The following is a 19,094-nucleotide window of genomic DNA, read 5'->3' as shown; positions in this document are numbered from 1 at the left end:
TTCAGATCCAGGAGGAAGCAGGTCTGAGCTCGGCGACCGAAGAGGATGCAATGCCTCACGTGGGCTTCGGGGGGCAGAAGTGAGTCAACGAGTTTTCTCGCTTCTCTGACCGAACTGAGGACAAACCAAACGCAGCTGGTTCGCAGCACAGCACGCAGGCTTCTCTGGATTTTTACATTTTTAAAATTTAAAAATAGCAAAAACATTAAAATATGAGAGCCAAAAAATCAATTAAGAGCTTATTTTAAATCACGGCTTTACAGTTTCTCACTTTAGGTTCAACGGTATGAAGCTTGAGGAACATTTTTTACACATTCTCAACCAGAAAAGCAGAAATAATGGTTTTGAGGGTTAGTTTGGGTTCAGGAACCACTTCTAGAAAGATCTGGTTTTTGTGGTTAAACCATCCGACATTTTAAAACAAAAATACCAAAAAGAAAGTGACTTAAAAACGAAGTGGAAATAAGACAGAGATCCGAAGGAGTCGTACTGTAGAACAAGTTTGTGACTGATTGATTTAAACTTATGTTGTGACATTTTCGGTCCCTTCAAAAAAACTGAACTCTGAATGAATTTCAGAAGAAAACCAGAATGCTCTCCATTTAAAGCCCCTTTACAGGATGACAGCTTTTACTTTGAATAGGTTTTTTTTATTACAATTATTCTACTTAATTCACTTTTTTGAATTACTTCATGGTTGAAACATGTTTTTATTTCGCTGCTGAACATCTGAGGTCAAAGAACAGTTTGTGTTTTAATGACAGAAACAAAAGGGATTTTTTTTAAAGAAAAATGATGTATATTTACATGTTTGTGGATAAATTATAATATAGACATTAAAGAAATGATCTTTTAAAACTTAGACCGAGTACTTGGACGTGAATTTTTCCTGAAAACTTAAATGTGTTTAAAAAGTATTGAGAGTGAACTCGGAGCTGCTCGGTGAAGCTGATGAACAGTTTCACAGCTAAAGGAGAAACATGAAGCTCTCCTCTCCTGCTGGTCCTCTCTACCACATCGGAGAAAACAGTCTGTTTGCTGGTGGAGGCGAGTCTGAATCCAACGCTGAAGCTTCCCCTTCAGAGAGCGCCTGCGGCGGCCATGACACCCCAGAGCTGCCTGCGGCGGAGACGATGCAGTCGAACCTTTGAATGATGGGAATTTTTTTTTTTTTTTTTTAACTCTGCCACTGATCTTCATCAGACATCCAAACTCTGGAAGCACTTCAATTAAAGCAGTTAAGTCTTGGGACGATTTCTCTTCTCTTTAACGATCTGAAGCCGAGGAGCTCAAACTTGCTGTTCGTGACTCGTCCGGTCAGGATCCGTCTCGATTCTCCCCCGAGCGGCGTTGCCTTGAGACGCAGAGCTTTTTCTACAAATTCTGATCTCTCCAGAGCTGTGGAGCCTAAACCGAAGCAGCTCGGAGTAAAACTCGTCTCTGGGTGTTTCCTAAGAGCTGAAGGTGGATCCGTGAAGGTGGAAAGCCCAGGAGAAACATGCAGATGTGCTTATTGTTGGTGTCAGTCCACTCCTGGAGACCATGTCCTCCAGAATGTCCCAGTACGTCTTCACTCCCGTCTTTTTTTCTTTTTCTTTTTTTTTTTTAACCAAGTGCTCGTGATGAAGTGTCGAAGCTCCCCGCTGCTTCAGGAGTCGGATAGAAACAGAAGCGAGATGGAGACGCTCCTCTAGAGAACAGAGGATCCACAGAGGCCAGACCACACCGGGACGCCCGTGTTCTCCGACAGGCCCCACCGTGCGCGCCGCGAGAACGATGATCGGACAGTAGAAAGGATGAGACACACAGAGAATATTTACATATTTACCAGCAGAGTCCAGCACTGTGAGCCACTCTTCACTGTACATGTCCCGCGGCAGGACGGGAGACGTGGTCGGTTTGTGTTTTTAAAGGTTACCGGCGGTGAGCTGTGGGTGGCGGGATCCCTTTCTTTTCTTTTTTTTTCTTTTTTGGCTCCTTCCATCCAGAACCGAGCGCCGCCCCGTCTGACAAACACACACACGAACACACACACATGGGGAAGCGGGGGGGGGGGGGGGTCTGTGCGGCCGGCCCGGACACGCCCGGACGCTGACGTGCGGCAGAGCAAGCACCCTCACAACAAAAACACCCCACACACCGCATCCTACAGTCCGGCCTGGCACGCCCCGGGCTTCTGCTCTATGAAGTTACACGAAGGACCTAAAAGAAGAAGAATTCACACAGTCCACCACGGCGGCGGCGGCGAGGGGAGGCTCCTGGGACCGACGGGTCAACCCCGCTGCCCGTGGTTCACGTCCTGCCCGTGGTTGGTCTCCATGGGGTCTTCTTTGAAGTTCTCACACTGATCGATCACCTTCCTGGAGAGGGACAGCGAGTCGGGTCACACAGGGTTTTAATGCGGAATAAACCAATTCTGAATGAAGTAATTCAGGATTATATTCATAAGCGTCGCGTTTACATGGGAAAAACGAAGGAATAAATCCTCTCTCACGCCAGGGTCTGTGAAGCGTTCTGATTGGACGGGGCGGCCGTGACGTACTGACGTCTCCCGGAAGTAAACAGCGCTTTTATTTAGTCTTTCTATTTCGATTAAAGCTGCTGTAGGCAGGATTTTGCTAGTCAATGCTAATTTTTCTGTGTTTTCTTTGGATTAAATGTTAGAGTATCCATTGATAATCCTTTAGGAGTGTAGCATAACACCGCGAGGGCGCAGCATTTCCATCTGTCTCTGTTCTGAGCTGAAAAGGAATCTCCACAGCTCCAGGTATCTTTGACCAATCAGAAGAGCCCCTGAGGCTCTAACCGTGATTGGTCGAGGGGCGTCCTTCGCACGTTCTTGTGGGAGGGGCTTAACTTGCGTAAGGGCGTGATGTCAGAGAAAACAGGACAGGATTGACTGTGCTGGGTTTCAAATCGCCATCTTAGATGGGTCAAATCGCCATCTTGCTTAGGTAACCCTAAGCAAGATGGCGGGGATGCGGAATCCTGCCTACAGCACCTTTAACTTTGACACTGCAGCTTTGAAAATGTCCGCGTTGTTCAGCGCCGGTCCGTTCACTCGTTTCATTATATCCAATTCTTCTAAAACTGCCGTTAAATAAATCGTTTCCATACGAGTTAAACCGCGGGCCGCCATCTTGGAATATTGCGTCATCTCGACGGAGCATGCGCAGAACGACCAGAAAGATGTCGCGCCTAATTAACAAAAAATTCTGCTTCTAAAGGAGAATAGACCCGCCGGTATTTGGATTTAAACTTAATTCTGAATAAAGTTTTCAGGTGTGGTCATTTTAGAGCGGAATTAGGCTTTATTAGGATTTAGAGAGAGATGAAAAAGTCTCATATAAACACAGAGGAAGTCAGAGAGACGCCTCCATCGTGTTGAAACACCCTCCCCTCTGCTCCGCCTCACCTGGCCATGTCCTTGGTCTCCGGCTGTGAGCTGTCCAGCTCCAGAACGTTCTCCAGAAGGCTCATTCCTCCCTCCTTGATCAGCAGGGGGCAGTACTTGCTGGCTGCGGAGCGGAGACGGGAGATCAGAGGGATTGCGAAAAGAAAAAGAGCTGGTCCGTCAGGCCGGGGGCCCGCGGTCACTCACGGTAAACGGACACCAGGTTGTAGAGCGCCCAGGTGGCCCAGTGCTGGCTGACGGGGGAGATGCTCTGAGGCAGCAGCCGCAGGATCGGCTCGAACGACCTGGGAGGGAGCAGAGCGTGAGCCACCGAGCTCCCGGAAGCCTGGGAAACCCCGCCCGGTCCGGCATGTCGGGCCAGGCGGGGGCGGCGGACGCACCTGTAGTTGATGTTGCGCCGCGAGCTGACGTCCCAGCTCTGGATGGCGTCCCACATCTTGTCCATCACCGAGTCTCTGCGCGGCTCCTCCATGGACCAGACCTCCGGCCCGTCGAACATGATGTGGGAAAGCACGCCGCAAGCGTTGTACGACACCTCGATGCCGTCGGCCTTGCTGTCCAGCAGGTTGCTGCAGGGCAGACGGGGAAGAGAATCCTCCTCGGTCAGGTTTTCCTCATGAAGCTGTTTAAACGACACGTCTTCGGAGCATTTCTCCCACCTGAACACGGAGATGAACTGCGGCGTGAGCAGCTGCGGCCGCAGAGCTTTGACCTCCGCCACGTTTCCCAGCAGGCCCAGCATGTTCCTGTGGAGCTCCTGCTTGTCTGGAAACTCCTGGACGAAACACACAAACACACACACACGAAAAAAAACCTTGTCAGCTTGAAAGGCGTCAGTCTGGAACTGAGACTGCAGCAGCTGCTTCAAGGTTTGTTCCAGGTTCTATTGTGGTGCTAATTGAAGCGGCGGCCAGGGCTCTGTGTGTGTGTGTGTGTGTGTGTGTGTGTGTGTGTGTGTGTGTGTGTGTGTGTGTGTGTGTGTGTGTGTGTGTGTGTGTGTGTGTGTGTGTGTGTGTGTGTGTGTGTGTGTGTGTGTGTGTGTGTGCGCCTCACCTGTAGACACTCCAGGAAGAGGTTCATGCCGCGGCAGTTGAGGAACATCTGGCAGTTGTCGGGCGTCTCGTCCGTGATGTTCCACAGAGCGCTCCAGGAGAACTCCATCACCTGGTCACACTGGAGCAACGCGCACATACGCGCACATACGCACACACACGCACGTTAAGCAGCACAGCCAATTTAAGATCAATTGACTCGATTTGTTTTCACAAAATCTGAACGTTTGTCACAGGATAAAAAGACGCCATTTTTCATGAAACTTCCTGGTGAATCAGAGTTAAATCTGCATCACATCTGTCTGCAGTCACTGCCTTCATGAGTTCGACACCCCCGGGTTACTCTGAAGAGTCTGAAGCGGCTTCAGGAATTTCGCCAAACGGGACTGAATGAACCTGCTGGTTCACTTCCTCTCTGCATCTTTAAGCTCACATGTTCACACTCGCTCCGTCCTCAGAGACGCTACACTGATCCTCTGAGCGCAGACTCCTCACTACAGCCGTTTTCTGCTCCTCATATGAGAACATTATTCGCTCTAATACATCTTGCTAAAGACGAATGGTGTGGATAAATGAAGACTCCGGCGCCCGACACTCACCATTCTGTCCTGGAGCTTCTTCTGAATCAAATTCAACATCGTCTGTGAAACAGAGAGGAAAAAGCATCAATTTAACCCGACTCCAAGCACAGCTGCTCAATGGACCGGCGCGTCAGACAGTCAGAGGCCTCACCTTGACGAAGCCCATCTTGCCCACGGCCTCCTTGTGGTGGTTGTCCACTTGGCAGACCAGCGCATTGCACAGGTGCACGGCGATCCTCTGGATGGACTCGTCCTGCCGCGCCGGCTCCAGGATCTTCAGCAGCAGCTGGTTGACGCGGCTGTACTGGAACTCCAGCTCCTCCGGGATGCTGAAGTTGCACAGCGTCAGGCAGCAGTTCCTCTGGACCTGGAGGGGGAGCGCCGTGGTTTCCTGACGGGATCTCTGTTTTCTGAGCGTGGGCGCGAGTGGAGCGTCTGCAGCCGTCCTACCGTGACCTCCTGGTACTGCTCCATCCCGTTCAGCACCACCTGGATGACCTCCCGGCGCAGCCGCACGCTCTGGTCGCTGCGGTACTCGGTGTTGGTCAGGTAGAAGAGCGCGGCGCTGCCCGTCACCTGGATGCTCTTGTCGTATTTGTGGCACTTCAGAGCGGCGATGACGAGCTGAAGGGAGGAGGAAGAGGAGGAGGTCACACCACGTCGAGGCAGGGCGGCGGCGGCGGGGAAACGGCCAGCCAGCGTCCTACCTGTAAAGCCCGCAGCAGCTGGCTGCAGTGCTGTATCCTGGCGATGTCGAACAGCTGGTTGATGGCTCTGTGCGCCAGCTCGGGACGAAACTCCGTGTACGCCTCGATGGCGTTCAGGACCTGGTCTTCATTCTTTGACCCCGTCACCTGAGCGGAAACAACAACCTGATGACTGGACTTCATCTGCTACAGGTACCGCCTTTGATTTATCTCAGTTTAGAATTATCACTGTGAGAGAAGAGCTGCCGTTAGAGGAGGCGGGGTAAACAGGCTTGCTCGTGACGTAGGGGGGTAAATAAGGAGTGAGCACACCTGGCTGGAATGACCGTCAACGAGTGGAAAAGTAAAGACCGTCGACTCGTCTGTTATGTTTCCCTCAGTTAAAGGACACCTCTGAATAAACTGCACTCCCAGTGGGACTGGCCACATTACAGCAATCCATTTAAGAGAGTAAAAGCACTCATTTTTAGGAGACAAAAATCCAGTTTTCACCTAAAATCCAATTGTTGTAAGAAAAAGAATAAACCTATTGGACCAAATAATGAAAATGAAACTAGAGAATGAGCTGAATAGTTGGTTTAGAATTAAAAACATATAAAATATGACAATAAGCGATCATAAGAAAAAGACACCTGATGAAGCTGCTGCAGGATGCAGTGAAGAACGTCTGGAGTTTCACAGAGAAACTGAAGTGTTTGTAGCATAGGTAGCACGCTAATACAAAAAGAGCAGTCGTCCCCGACGCGTTGGGAGTGAGACGGATCAATAACTGCGACGTCTGCCACACCTTATAAGCGGGGATGTGCGTGACGTTGCAGAGCGTGGTGTCGTACAGGCCCAGGAACTGCAGCGGCCTCTTCAGCTCCTGGAAGGGGTAGATGCTGCTCTTACACGGCTCGATGCTGGAAGACAGAGAACGGCGGCGCGTCGTCAGTGGCGGTCCGACGGAGAGAGAGCGTGTGGGGGAGTCGGGGGGGGGGGCTCGCCACCTCGGACGTCCCATGGCTTCCTCGAAGTGTGGGACGGTGCAGTTGTCCAGCATCATGTGGCCCGAGATGTCCAGAGACACCAGGTTGAGCAGGCGCTGCACGATGGCCGTCAGGGTCTTCCTGGTCATCTTGAACTTGGGCCGCCGGCTCTCCCGGGAGATGTCCAGATGCCTGGGGGGGCGACGGGAGAGGGGAGACGGTCAGGAGCTGGCTGATCGGAGCTGTTGTAGCAGCTCTCTTCAGGAAGTTTCATATACAGCTTTCATTCACATACAAAAATACATTTTATGAAATTAAGGTCCAGAGTAGTGACCATTCTATTAAATTTAATCTCTCTTTATACCTGATTTTAACAGTTTTGCTCCTATTTTCAAGTATTTTTTGCTGACAAATTTGAAATTTCAGTTGTTTCAACCGTTTTACCTCCTTTATAGCAGTTTTCCATGCTTTATTCCAACAATTTTATGTTTTTCTTTCAGAAATTCTACACATTTAATGTTTTTTTTTAAATATTCTATCACTTTTTTCCCCTTTTCTTGTGGTTTTAGCGATTTTTCCTGATTCTACTTGTACCTTCATTTGAATCCCTTCTGAGCCGAGAGTGACGAATCATTCTGAACAGTACTGCGGTGTGTCACTATAATAAAAATAAGTTCAATGTTCAACCACGTTTCATGTTGTGAAAGCTTCGTGGAGCCGCTGCAGACAGACAGTTTTTAATGTGTTGTTTAAGAAACCTGCGGGTGCCCTGAAGCCCCCCCCCCCCCCTCCTCACCTGAGATTCACCAGCTCCACCACCGTGCTGACCAGCTCCTCCGACAGGTCCACGTTGTAGAGAACCAGGGAGGCCAGCCGCTCCTTCCACTGGGTGAGGAACGCCGTGCCCAGCAGCTGCACGTTGGACAGGTCCAGCGAGGTGAGGGAGCGCAGCGGCCGGAGCAGCGTCTCGGCGTCCACCTCGTCGGGCAGCCCGCCCAGGTTGAGCAGCCGCAGGCGGTTGAAGCCCTGGAAGTTAAAGTCCGTCTCCAAGGCCTGCCTGGACGCGGGGCTCTCCTCCTCCTCGTCCTCCGTGTCCTCGATGCAGGCCAGCGGCGCGCCGCTCTTCCTGTAGAAGATGTGGCTGCAGCCGAAGAGGCAGAGCGAGACCAGCGTGTCCCGGAAGCAGGACAGGGTCTTCAGGCTGCGGGACGATAAGCTGTTGCAGTAGGTGAGGTGGAGCTCGATCAGGTCCTGCAGCGACACAGAAAAGGCCAATTCAAGGTTATTAAATATGAGGTCGAGCAGGTGCTTTCTGGTTGACAGATGAAAAGTGCACGGCGTCAGCAGCTCGCCGTGCCTGACCTGCTTCCTGATGGCCTCCAGGTCTCTGTCGCGCACAAAGTCTTCCCTCAGCTGGACCCTGGTCAGCCGGGTGCTGCGGGGGTCTGAGAAGAGCTGGAAGAAGCTCTCCTCTGGCTCGAAGTTGCTGTCTGTGTGGATCAGCTCCATATACCTGTCCAAAAAAATCAACACGGCACCCGTTACACACAGGTGCCAGACCCTCCGGGAGGCCGGCGATCGGTGGGGGGGGGGCGTCACGTACGTGTTGACCAGCTTGTCGCAGATTTCGCTGGGGAGGAAGATGTCGGAGCGGAGGCACAGCTTGTTCCTCAGGCCCTGGTAGCACATGGTCTTCCTCAGGTTCCTCAGGCAGAAGACGGTGGCCAGGGTCATGAGGCTCTCGGGGTCGTCTCCCGCCTTGGCCGCCATGTTTAGCCTCTGGTTCTCAGGCTGGGATCAAACACAGGGCAGAGCTGCGAGCATTCCTCTCGACGCCACAGGCAGCTTGTACTGGGAAAAAAACAAAATGAAAGAGTACAATTTAATACTCAGATATGAAACTGAAAACGTACTGAAAGAAGCTGCTGATTGGAATCATAATTACAATAAATTAACCACATATTTCTGATATTACAGTTTTCGCAACAGATCAGTTGAAGAAGTTCACTTTTCACCTGAGTTTTAATTCTAAGTGTGAACATTTCAGTTATTTCAACTTTGTTCTACAATCTTCTTTAACTGCTTTCAGTTCTAACTCACAGCTCACAAAGTCAGAATTACAGCAAATCAGGACATTAAACTGTCGAAAGGTTGTTTATTTTACGGATTGGTGAAAAGTCGGTCACTTCTCGTGCATGGAGGAGATCTGGTTATAGACCCGCTAAGAGGCTTTCAAGTTGCTGTGGAGAAAAAGAGGTGGCACTGTGGGGAAGTGGAAAGCCGCGCCGGACTCTACAGCATGAATGCTCATAGATTTTCACTCTGCTGCAGCTTGAATTGGGGATTTCTCAGTCTGACATGAGAGGAGGAGTGTGGACCGGCTCAGAGTGCTGTGATGCTGCCTCTGGTCCAGGACTGGGCCGGCGGATCGTCTCCAGCCTTGTTCTGCTCCCTGTCATCCTCCTCATGTTTTTGTTTTTTGCCCTCCGTGCTGCTTCCAGACCTTTTTCCTCAAACTCTCCCAGTCTGTCAATCTGTGAACTGCAGCTTTTACACATCTGAAATCCCTTTGAACAATTTTGATATTTCATTTTTGAGCATTCATAATCGAGGTTCAGGTTAATAAACAGACCTGGATCATGTGAGTTCACATGCATTTAGTCTACATTAAGAGTCAGCTTTCAATGTTGTTATTCAGTCCACTCTTGATTACAGTCAGGGGTTAAAAACATCCATATCCCATCATTAAATACTATCAGAACCGAATCATATCTTGGTCAGTAAATACAGCAGAGTATTTCTACATTAAACTGCACTTTTCCATGAAAAGCACTCAGTCGTCTGAGTTACTGGTGTCACAGCAGCTAGCAGCGGCGAGATGCTAATGCTACACTTTAAAGTAAAAGCAAAACCTTTAAAGTCAGGCAGAACCAGCCGGCGGGGTGGGCCGCTCCAGAAAAGCTGCTTGAGGCAGGAGAAGTGGAGGTATTTGCTCAGAGTGTGAAGTTTAATCCCCGCTGCCGTGAGGATGAAGCGCCGCTCCGTCCGGTCTGCTAGCCGAGGCGAACACAGCTGATTGTTACCAAGTTAGCAAGCGGAGCTAACGAGATGCCACGGACAACCATTCACTCCAACTGCCCCGGTGACAGAGGAGCCGACAACCCCCGGCGGCCCGCGGAGTCACGGCCAGCGCCGGTATCAAAGGTCAACACTTGTTACGCAGAGTTAAGCCTCGAGTGTCCGACTCGGTGCTACCGGTCCCGGTCCAGGCTCCGGGTTAGCTCCCGGCTAACGATGACTTTCTCTGCTGTTAGCCAGCTGAGCTAGCGGGGCTAGCGGGGCTCAGGCTAGCCGGAGCCGGACTAACCCGGACCAACCCGGACTGCCGGCGGCGGGGCAGCGGGTCCCGAGGGCACGACTCACCGGCCGCTGCTCCACCGGAGCTCTCCCCGCGGCTGGGTGCGCTGATGGCGGCCACAAGTAGAGCTTTAGCAGCAGGCTGCACTCATCTGACTGGGGCTCTCGTCCGATGTCAACAAACAGACTCCTCCTCCTACTTCTACTACACTCCTCCTTTTCCCCTGCTCTTCCTCTTCCTCCTCTGCCTCTTCCTCTTCATCCTCCTCCTACCTGTAATAATTCCTCTTTCCCCCTCTATTCCTTTTCCTTCTCTTCCCTTCTTCCTCCCATCACACTCCCTGCAGCGATCCTCCTCCATATGCCTTAAGTTATTTATAAAATAAAAAGTTCATTATAGTTAATAATATTATGAGCAGTAGCTGTATTAGTATTGAAGTCATTCCACTTGTAACTGATTCAGTTGTAGAACTTTCCAGTTTCAGTCTTCAGATCTTCTGCTGGGCTTCATCTGGTCCAGAGGCCCTGGTTCTGATCCCAGTTGGCCCAGGACAGGGTTCATACCCCGGGCAGGTCATCAGATCTGACTGTTGAATGGATGGTGCAGTGGTTAGTGCTGATGTCTCACAATCAAACTAACTAGAAAGAAATTAAGGCATCTAACTTCGCAAGCCACATATTACAGTAACACCAGTAAAGGTCATAGGTCGCGTTAGGTACTCCATCAAAAACCCATCAGTACATCAGTTCACCTCAGCGGTGGCTGTCGCTGCAGGAGTCCTGCCAAAGTCGTGACCCCTGACAGAAAGTGACCCTCCTATGAGACCCCTGAGGACAGAGACCCCAGCCGGGTTAAACTTATGTCCTGCTGTGATTCGACAATAAATGTAAACTCTGATTTCCATCAGTTGTTGTTTGTCCTTCCTTCAGAGGCTTTAGCTGCCAATTCTAACAGACAGAAGATGGAAGAAGTCTTTTTTGTCCCCAGTTTTCTTTAGTTGGTAGTCCATTAAATGAAAAGGTTGAGTAACAGACTGTGGAGGTATCATCATGCTTTAGAGCTGCTTTACTGTCTGAGATATGAAACCTGCCAGAGATGAAACAGAGTGGATCTGAGGCAGTACTGCCCCTGTGGATGTGGTAGGAGTGGATTTGAGTGGGGAGTTTTTACAGTGTAGGACAGCCTGTGGATCCCTGCAGACGGAAGTTCCCCCCCCCCCCCCTCTCTCTCTCTCTCTCCCTCTCTCCCTCCCTCTCTCTCTCATTTATTCCTTTCTGGAGGGAGTTGGAGGAAAACCCACCGCCTGCACAGACATGTCTACTGCCTACAGGAACAGGTGAGAAGCAGCGAAACAGCTAATATTTCAGGATTGTTTTTATGTTATGTAATATTTTTGTTATGTTTTGTTGTTGTTAGCATCTGGTCTGTGGATGTAGTCAGCATGCAGCTAGCAGCTCCCAGCTAGCTAAACTCAGGCTAAGCTCAGGCTCACGACACGGAGCCTCCTCTGCTTTCACACACTTGTAAAGATCCGGTTTAGTGTGAGTTTTACTGAATCGAGTCTCGCGTTGTGAGTAGCGGGTGTTGCTGCAATTAGCCGCGCTAGCTCCCCGTTAGCACATCAGCTGACCCGCACTTCCCCTGTTAGCCTAGCCTAGCTTCCAGCTGCAGAGAGGTGCTGCTGTCAGCACAAAGCAGACACTAACCAGGACTCAGAACCCCTCAGAACCCCTCAGAACCCCTCAGAACCCCTCAGAAGCTGCTGCAGTCCTCAGTTTTCCAGCTGTGGACTGTCTCTCCTGGAAAACAGCTTTTAATGTCATGAAAACACCTTTTGTCTGAACTTGACGCTGCTATAAAAATACAGTTGACATGTAAACACAGCTCAACTCACACTGCATTATTAACTGTTTTAACACACTTTATACACCTAACCAGTGTGTTTTAATCAATAGATTTATTTCATTTATTGTTGTACACATGCTCTGTTTCATTGTTTCACTCAGAAAAGAATTAGTCCTGTGTCTTTATCATTTTTGTTTATTTTTTCTTGATTTTTCTGCTTCTGACCTTTAGAGCTCTTTATTGATTGATTGGATAAGTACACAGTGTTTTGGGAATGAATTGCTAATGATGGCACTTTTAACATTTCAGGCTCAGCCACTGTGAATTTGCAGTTGATCAAAGTTCAGTCAGTTTTTGTGATTTGCTTTGTGAATGTTCATATCGCTGTGCAGCCTTCATGGTTACACAGTTAATATCTAAGCAGAGCAGAGACTGACGGGGTTCCATGGATTTAACTTATACAGTGCAGGAGGCTCATCCTCTGACTTGAAGGCTTCTTTGACGTGTTGGTAGGCGTGGGTGTATCAGTGTGTTGGAGAAACACACACTGCTCAGCAGATTCACGGCCTCTCTGAGAGGAAATCTGGAAAGCTCCGAGGTGAAAGGATGATCCATAAACCTCAGCTGATTCCACCACAGTACGAAGGAGGTCTACAGAGACGCCTCAGTCTCACGCTCTCTGTGCAGAGTGTGTGTGTGTGTGTGTGTGTGTCCAATTCAGTTCAATGGTGGTAATTAAAGGATTTCACTGCTCTAATGTCCCTGTTGTGAATGGCATGTGTTTTATACTTCCATGACTTGTGTTTAATCAGGGATCAACCTGTATAAGTAAAACAAAATTCTTGAATCAGGCACCAACTGGGATATTACCTGGTTCCAGATCACATTTCTTATCTTAGAGGTTGATGCTGATATAAATACCACTATGAAAAAATGACTCTGGTTGTAAAATCTTCCGTCTTTCTTCAGAATACAGGAGTTCAAAGTGGCCTTAAGTGAGGAAAACATTAACCTGAAGACACTGAGAGACCTGTGCTTCAACGGTAATCCTCCCCTCCTCAGGCTCTGCTGTTTTCACTTCACAGTGCTGCTGACTTCTGGTGCTTTCTGTCTGAATAAAAAAGAATGTCTCTGATCATTCTGCTTCTGCACTCGTTTCAGGAATACCCTTTGAGGGAGGCATCCGCGCACTTTGCTGGAAAGTAAGTCACTGTTCTTCTGTCAGGAAGCGCTGCTTCTTTCAGCACAGCACAGTCAGACATCAGAGGCTTGGGAGCGTCCTCTTCCCAGGGAGAGTCTTATTTATTATGTTAGAATTAAATTTTTTGGGGTTTGTGACTGATCTAACACTTGAATGACTGTGAGTAGAAGATTCTTTGTGAATCTGCTGTTCCAACATCTGCCAAGTCTTGCAGATATCTGAAACTTTACTATTGATAAACTATTGTTTTCCATTGAAGTGATCGATTAACGACACGTCAGAAGGTGAAGACAGCCTCCCTTCAGCAGATATCAGTGAGACAGAAAATGAAGTTCTCAAACGCTGAGCCTCGCCGTCCTCGTGTTCAGAATAACAACATAATGACGTTACCGCCGCCTATCTTTAGAGACGGACATTAAGATCTGGTCTCAGGTATGTAAGAGAGGCGCTGGAGCTGTGGTCCGTCAGCCGGGAAGCGACACCTGACCAGAACTCGTGGCTTCCTGGTGGCCGGTCGAGCCGTTCAGAGAGCAGCCCGCCGCCACCGCTCTGGTGGATAACGCCGTTAACCGAGGCAATCGGCCGTTCCCGTGAGACGCGGCGTGGAGCGTTACGCAAGCCGCTCACATGTCTGCCAGCCAGGTGAAACACAGCGGGTCTGTTCAGGCCGCTCGGACGGAGCACCGCAGACATTATCGAATGAAGTCGAGCCAAAGAAGAAACGGCTTCGCTTTGAGAGGATTTAGTCAGGAGTCCGAGCAAAACCTTTGACTTTAACGGTATAATCAGAAACCTGAGGTCACGGGAGGAGACGGCAAAACTTCCTGTGTTCTTCATTTGTGAATTTCTTTCATTTGTTTTTCCAGATTCTCCTGAATTACCTACCTCTCGATCAGACGCTATGGGAGTCGTTCCTCAAAAAGCAGAGGTAGATACACCACACTGAACCAGAGCCAGAACACTGACACACTGACGGAGGTTTGATGGGAAAGATCAGATCCTAGAGGAAGTACACGGGAAGTGTCCTGGTTTCCAGGTTCAGTGGCCGAAACACTCATTATGTCAAGAAAGAGTCGAGGAGATGCAGTCAGTTCCGGTTCGTTTGAGCGAGCTGGTTGGTTGCTGCTGCCGTCAGTTGATGTGTGTGTGTGTGTGTGTGTGTGTGTGTGTGTGTGTGTGTGTGTGTGTGTGTGTGTGTGTGTGTGTGTGTGTGTGTGTGTGTGTGTGTGTGTGTGTGTGTGTGTGTGTGTGTGTGTGTGTGTGTGTGTGTGTGTGTGTGTGTGTGTGTGTGTGTGTGTGTGTGTGTGTGTGTGTGTGTGTGTGTGTGTGTGTGTGTGTGTGTGTGTGTGTGTGTGTGTGTGTGTGTGTGTGTGTTGGTCTCAGGGAGGTGTACTCGCAGTTCCTGAAAGAAATGATCATCCAGCCTGGGATCGCCAAAGCCAACCTGGGTCTGTCCCGGGAGGACGTCACAATGGAGGACCACGTGAGTGCAGCAGGCCGATCCGCCAGGACGCCGGCGTTCACGCCGTTTGACCCCGACGCCGGCGGGTCAAAGTCTCTCTGGATGTCCTGATTGTTGGCCGTCACCAGACCTTCAGTCCTGAAGAGTTTCAAACAAATCTTCTTTATCTGTTTGTTTTGATTCTTTTCAGCCGCTGAACCCAAACCCGGACAGCAGGTGGAACACGTATTTCAAAGATAACGAGATTCTGCTGCAGATCGACAAGGATGTGAGGTATGACGAGTTTAGAGACGGGCTGCATGGCTTTACTGAAACAACAGGACTTGGAGGACAGAAGCTTCCGGTGCTGCTCTTCCAGACACCACTGCTTTCTCCTCTGAGACCCGCTGCAGTGAGATACGGCTGCATTTCTTTTTGCTTTTGTTCTCCTCAATTATGTATTCTGTCCCCGGTGACCTTTCCAGCCAAACTCTCACAGAAACCTTCCTCGTTCCCGTGCATAGCAGCAGCCTGTCGTTGTGTGAGGGGACAGAAAAACATTGTCCTTTAATTTAAAGGCATTTGAGTGGCTCGTGCAGGGCAACATAAGGGCGCTGTGTGTCTGCAGGCGGCTCTACCCAGACATGGCGTTCTTCCAGCGGCCCACCGAATACCCCTGCCAGCTGATCCTGGACCCTCAGAACGACTACGAGACGCTGCGGCGGCGAGTGGAGCAGACCACCCTCAAAGCACAGACGGTCAACCGCAACCGCAGCGGCGTCACCAACGTGAGTGCGTGTGTGTGTGTGTGTGTGTGTGTGAGGCGTTAGCTTAACCGTCCTCCAGGCTGACGACTCCACGCGTCGTCCCCCGCAGGTCAGCTCCCCCGGGAAGGCGTTGAACCTCTACCCCTCCAACGAGTACGAGGTGCTGCCCAACGGCAGCGAGGCCCACTGGGAGGTGGTGGAGCGGATCCTCTTCATCTACGCCAAGCTCAACCCGGGCATCGCCTACGTCCAGGGCATGAACGAGATCGTGGGGCCGATCTACTACACCTTCGCCACAGACCCCAACAGCCAGTGGAAAGGTCAGAGTGCGTCTCCGCGTGGCGCCCGGTCCAGCCTGGCCGCGTTTGTTTGAGCCGTGTTTTCGACCGTCTGACCGCGCAGAGCACGCCGAAGCCGACACCTTCTTCTGCTTCACCAACCTGATGTCGGAGAACCGGGACAACTTCATCAAGAGCCTGGACGACTCTCAGTGCGGCATCACCTACAAGATGGAGAGCGTCTACTCCATGCTGAAGCAGAAGGACATGGAGCTCTATCTCAAGCTGGTGAGTCGCCCGGCGCGCGTCTCCACGGCGACGGGACGCCGTCCGCACAGGAAGTGACCGTCCCGCTGTCCCTCTCGGCGCAGGAGGAGCAGAACATCAAGCCTCAGTACTTCACATTCCGCTGGCTCACCCTGCTGCTGTCCCAGGAGTTCCTCCTCCCGGACGTCATCCGCATCTGGGACACGCTGTTCTCCGACCAGGACCGCTTCCACTTCCTCATCCTGGTCTGCTGCGCCATGCTGATGTGAGCGCCGTCCGCCGCCGCCCCGTCCTCCGGCCGCGTCCCGATGCACGCTGATGTGACTGAACGCTCTGCTCCCGTTCACAGACTCATCCGTGACAGCCTGCTGGCGGGAGACTTCACAGTGAACATGCGCTCGCTGCAGGTAGGCTGTCCCAGCACACACACACACACACACACACACACACACACACACACACACACACACACACACACACACAGTTTTTCCTCATCGTTGTGTTTGCTTCCAGGACTACCCCATCTCAGACGTCCACACCATCCTGACCAAGGCCAAAGAGCTGCAGGATCACTCCTAACTGCCCCCCTCCCCCCTCCCCCGCCGGCTCCACCCACATGAACTTTGAAAAGCCTTGTCGTGTCGGACGTGTGTTGGCGGTGAGTGAAGAGCGTGCACGGCCGCGGTGGGTGGGCGGAGCTTCCCAGACGGGCCTCCGCCCGGCCCGGGCGGCGCATGCTCCCTCCCCCTCCTCCGACGGGCTCTCCGGTTTTTACTCATCTTTTTTTTACTTGTACATGTTTGCCTTATCTGTTGGGCCGTGAGAAGCAGGGCTGCAGTTTCCTCAGTGTGGAACGTGAAGCGGGGGGCTGCCTCCGGTTCTCACCTCAGTCCCGTCTCGAAGGAACCACTCTCCAATGAAGGGCATTGTTTTTACCGTTCAGGCTTTGCTCACTGACTCGTGTTTACATGTGGCGGTACCGGAGTGTAATCACATTACTTTTTATTCTCACACACGGCACTGTGCAGTTTTCTAGAAAGTATCCGGATGTTTCCTCGATCGATTGACAGCTTCTTGGCGGGACCCATCACCTGTAAAGAACAGGGATTAGTGGGATGTGAGTTTGCAGCCAGATGTTTTCTGCTGAGGTTCAGTTTCCTGATTTTGCTCCCCGGCTGGTGTTTTCAGTGATCGATTCAAGTCAGATTCTTTCCTTTTAACCAACCCGGCCTCAGTGGAAGTAGACAGACTTTCCTTTTGACTCTGCAGCAGTGTTGTTTACAGGATTTGAATCGTTCTCAGCTCTTCTGCTCATCCCACAAAAACACTTTCCACCAAGAAGCATCGTTACCGCGAAGAGATGGTCTAACAAACGTCGTCTGTTTCATTGCAGCCTTTCGATAAGCTTCGTCTTTCTGAACATTTACCGACATTAGTATTAAACGACACCGCTGGTTTTGGCTCATCCGGCTACAGTACTGGTTACTGTGACTTCTAACACTAAAAGGAGGCTCCAGAGCTTCCAGTAACAGATGCAGTTTATTCAGCCTGGAACGGTTTGGTGCGAGAGTTGAACTCGGCTCCTGGTGACTGTTTGGTTCCCGATCATCCTGATTTATTCCCGTCGCTCCAGGTTCTCGCGTTTCGGCGAGCATTTTGCCACCAATAAACCCCGATCGATCGGCTCTGAGAGTTTGAGTGAAGTGTTTGCAGCGCTGTACCTTTCATTCTCTTTGAATTGATGTCTCTGTGGGAATGCGTCCAGTATTTTACATTTGAAAAAGCATAGAATCAATAATGGATCAATATCAGTACATCCTTCTGCTTGTGAGTCTATGAATCTATGAAGTTACCATGTAATTGAACCTGAAAGCGTCTAATTAGCAGGAAGACTGACTGTGTTCCAAGCAGCTGTTAACTGTATCCTATAATGTGAAAGGAAAGTGTGAGGAAGCCCAGGATTCAACCAAAACCTTGTTTCGGAGCATGAAGGCCCTGTGGATGTGAACCATGATTTCCCTACTATAACGTGAAAAGGACGTGTTTCTGATGGCGGGTCTGTTAAATGTCATAGATCTTCAAGCGTCTCTCTTCATGCTGATGGCGGGAGGACAGTCGCCTGGGTCTCCTCCAGCCGGCGACGCCGGGCCGTCCCTGTTCAAACACTACTCTGAAATGCTTCTGTTGCTGCAGGGTGTGAGCGCTTGGTGACGATGCAGCAGATTCTGCTGCTGTGAAACCTTTTCCGATGGATTGTATGATCATGTAACCAAAGAGCCTTCCTGTCGTCTCTGGATGAGCCGCGCCCCGCTCTCTGACCGTCGACTGAACCTTCGCGTCTCTGAGCTCCAGTCACTCAAACACCACTGGGATGTATGGAAGCGAGAAAGAGGAAATCTTCTAATTGATGTTCTGGACAGCAGCAGTGGTTTCTGATTTGAATTTCAAAAGAAAAAAGTTATTCCTGCCTTTTTCTCACTAATGTCCCTGAAATGTCGATTGTGTTTTGTTTTTATTTTAATTCTCAGATCCCGAGGGACGGAACCAATGTTAATTTACCTTTATATGAGGAATGACTCTTTCAATCCAGCACATTTAGACATTAACAGTCACGCCCCTGAAGAACTCCTCAGTCTTTTTTGTGGTTTGAGTTATCTGTTTTCATCTTGTTGAATGTATTTCCAGATAAACTCCAGATTTCTCCCTCATAATCAGCGACCACACAGGACTTCTTGGTACTACAAAGAGCTCTTTTCTTTTCTCCCATCTGCCTGCAGTGTCTCACAGGAGTGTTTGGGCTTTTCTGCTCAACTTGAAAGGAAGAGAAAAGGCCTTTTAAGACCAAACCTGAGACACTTTGCATTCACTTAGACATTTTCGTCATGATGGGGGAATTTTGAGGGACTGTTACTAATTACATTCACGTGCTCCTCTGTTCAACATGTATTTATTTCTATCCTGATGGCTTTGTCTGTATGTATGTTTGTTTGTGTGTGTCTGTGTGTGTTTGTGTGTTTGCACATGCACATTATAGGGGGGTCTGTTCTCTATACTCTGTCTTATGTCAGTTATTTGCATGATTTCAATTTTGTAAGCACATTTTTGTAAAGTCTTCAGTGTTAAGACTTGTGTATATATGTGTTTTTACTTGTTTTCAGATGTGCATTAAAATTAATGATTGAATAAACGAAGTGTTTTGATTTATATTTACTGT

At 50.0% G+C, this 19,094-nt stretch overlaps 2 protein-coding genes across 3 annotated transcripts; one reads left to right on the top strand and one right to left on the bottom strand.

Annotated features, from left to right (window-relative positions):
* Positions 1 to 1,094: 1,094 nt before the first annotated feature.
* Positions 1,095 to 10,294, bottom strand: zer1 (zyg-11 related, cell cycle regulator). Of its 2 annotated transcripts, none has more exons than XM_030085195.1 (16): positions 10,147 to 10,294; positions 8,327 to 8,574; positions 8,086 to 8,236; positions 7,520 to 7,974; positions 6,745 to 6,915; positions 6,543 to 6,657; positions 5,756 to 5,902; positions 5,499 to 5,672; positions 5,200 to 5,415; positions 5,067 to 5,108; positions 4,469 to 4,588; positions 4,075 to 4,190; positions 3,796 to 3,984; positions 3,602 to 3,699; positions 3,416 to 3,518; positions 1,095 to 2,360 (listed from the first exon to the last, which is right to left on the bottom strand). In XM_030085195.1, exons 2-16 carry the CDS (start codon positions 8,491 to 8,493, stop codon positions 2,273 to 2,275), a joined length of 2,352 nt encoding a protein of 783 aa, XP_029941055.1. In that variant the 5' UTR covers positions 8,494 to 8,574; positions 10,147 to 10,294; the 3' UTR covers positions 1,095 to 2,272. The 2 variants fall into 2 exon arrangements, with proteins under 2 accessions (XP_029941055.1, XP_029941056.1); XM_030085196.1 differs by lacking the exon at positions 10,147 to 10,294 and adding an exon at positions 9,636 to 10,071.
* Positions 10,295 to 11,307: 1,013 nt separating this feature from the next.
* Positions 11,308 to 19,067, top strand: tbc1d13 (TBC1 domain family, member 13). The gene is made up of 12 exons (XM_030085454.1): positions 11,308 to 11,417; positions 12,896 to 12,969; positions 13,088 to 13,128; positions 13,994 to 14,055; positions 14,511 to 14,610; positions 14,780 to 14,862; positions 15,197 to 15,356; positions 15,445 to 15,655; positions 15,738 to 15,901; positions 15,985 to 16,145; positions 16,230 to 16,287; positions 16,394 to 19,067. Exons 1-12 carry the CDS (start codon positions 11,395 to 11,397, stop codon positions 16,457 to 16,459), a joined length of 1,203 nt encoding a protein of 400 aa, XP_029941314.1. The 5' UTR covers positions 11,308 to 11,394; the 3' UTR covers positions 16,460 to 19,067.
* The last annotated feature ends 27 nt before the right edge of the window (positions 19,068 to 19,094 follow it).

The sequence above is a fragment of the Salarias fasciatus genome (assembly GCF_902148845.1).
Source record: "Salarias fasciatus chromosome 7 unlocalized genomic scaffold, fSalaFa1.1 super_scaffold_4, whole genome shotgun sequence".
In the NCBI taxonomy this organism is placed as follows: domain Eukaryota; kingdom Metazoa; phylum Chordata; class Actinopteri; order Blenniiformes; family Blenniidae; genus Salarias; species Salarias fasciatus.
The sequence above is the reverse complement of the archived record's forward strand: the minus strand, read 5'-3'. Positions and strand labels throughout refer to the sequence as shown.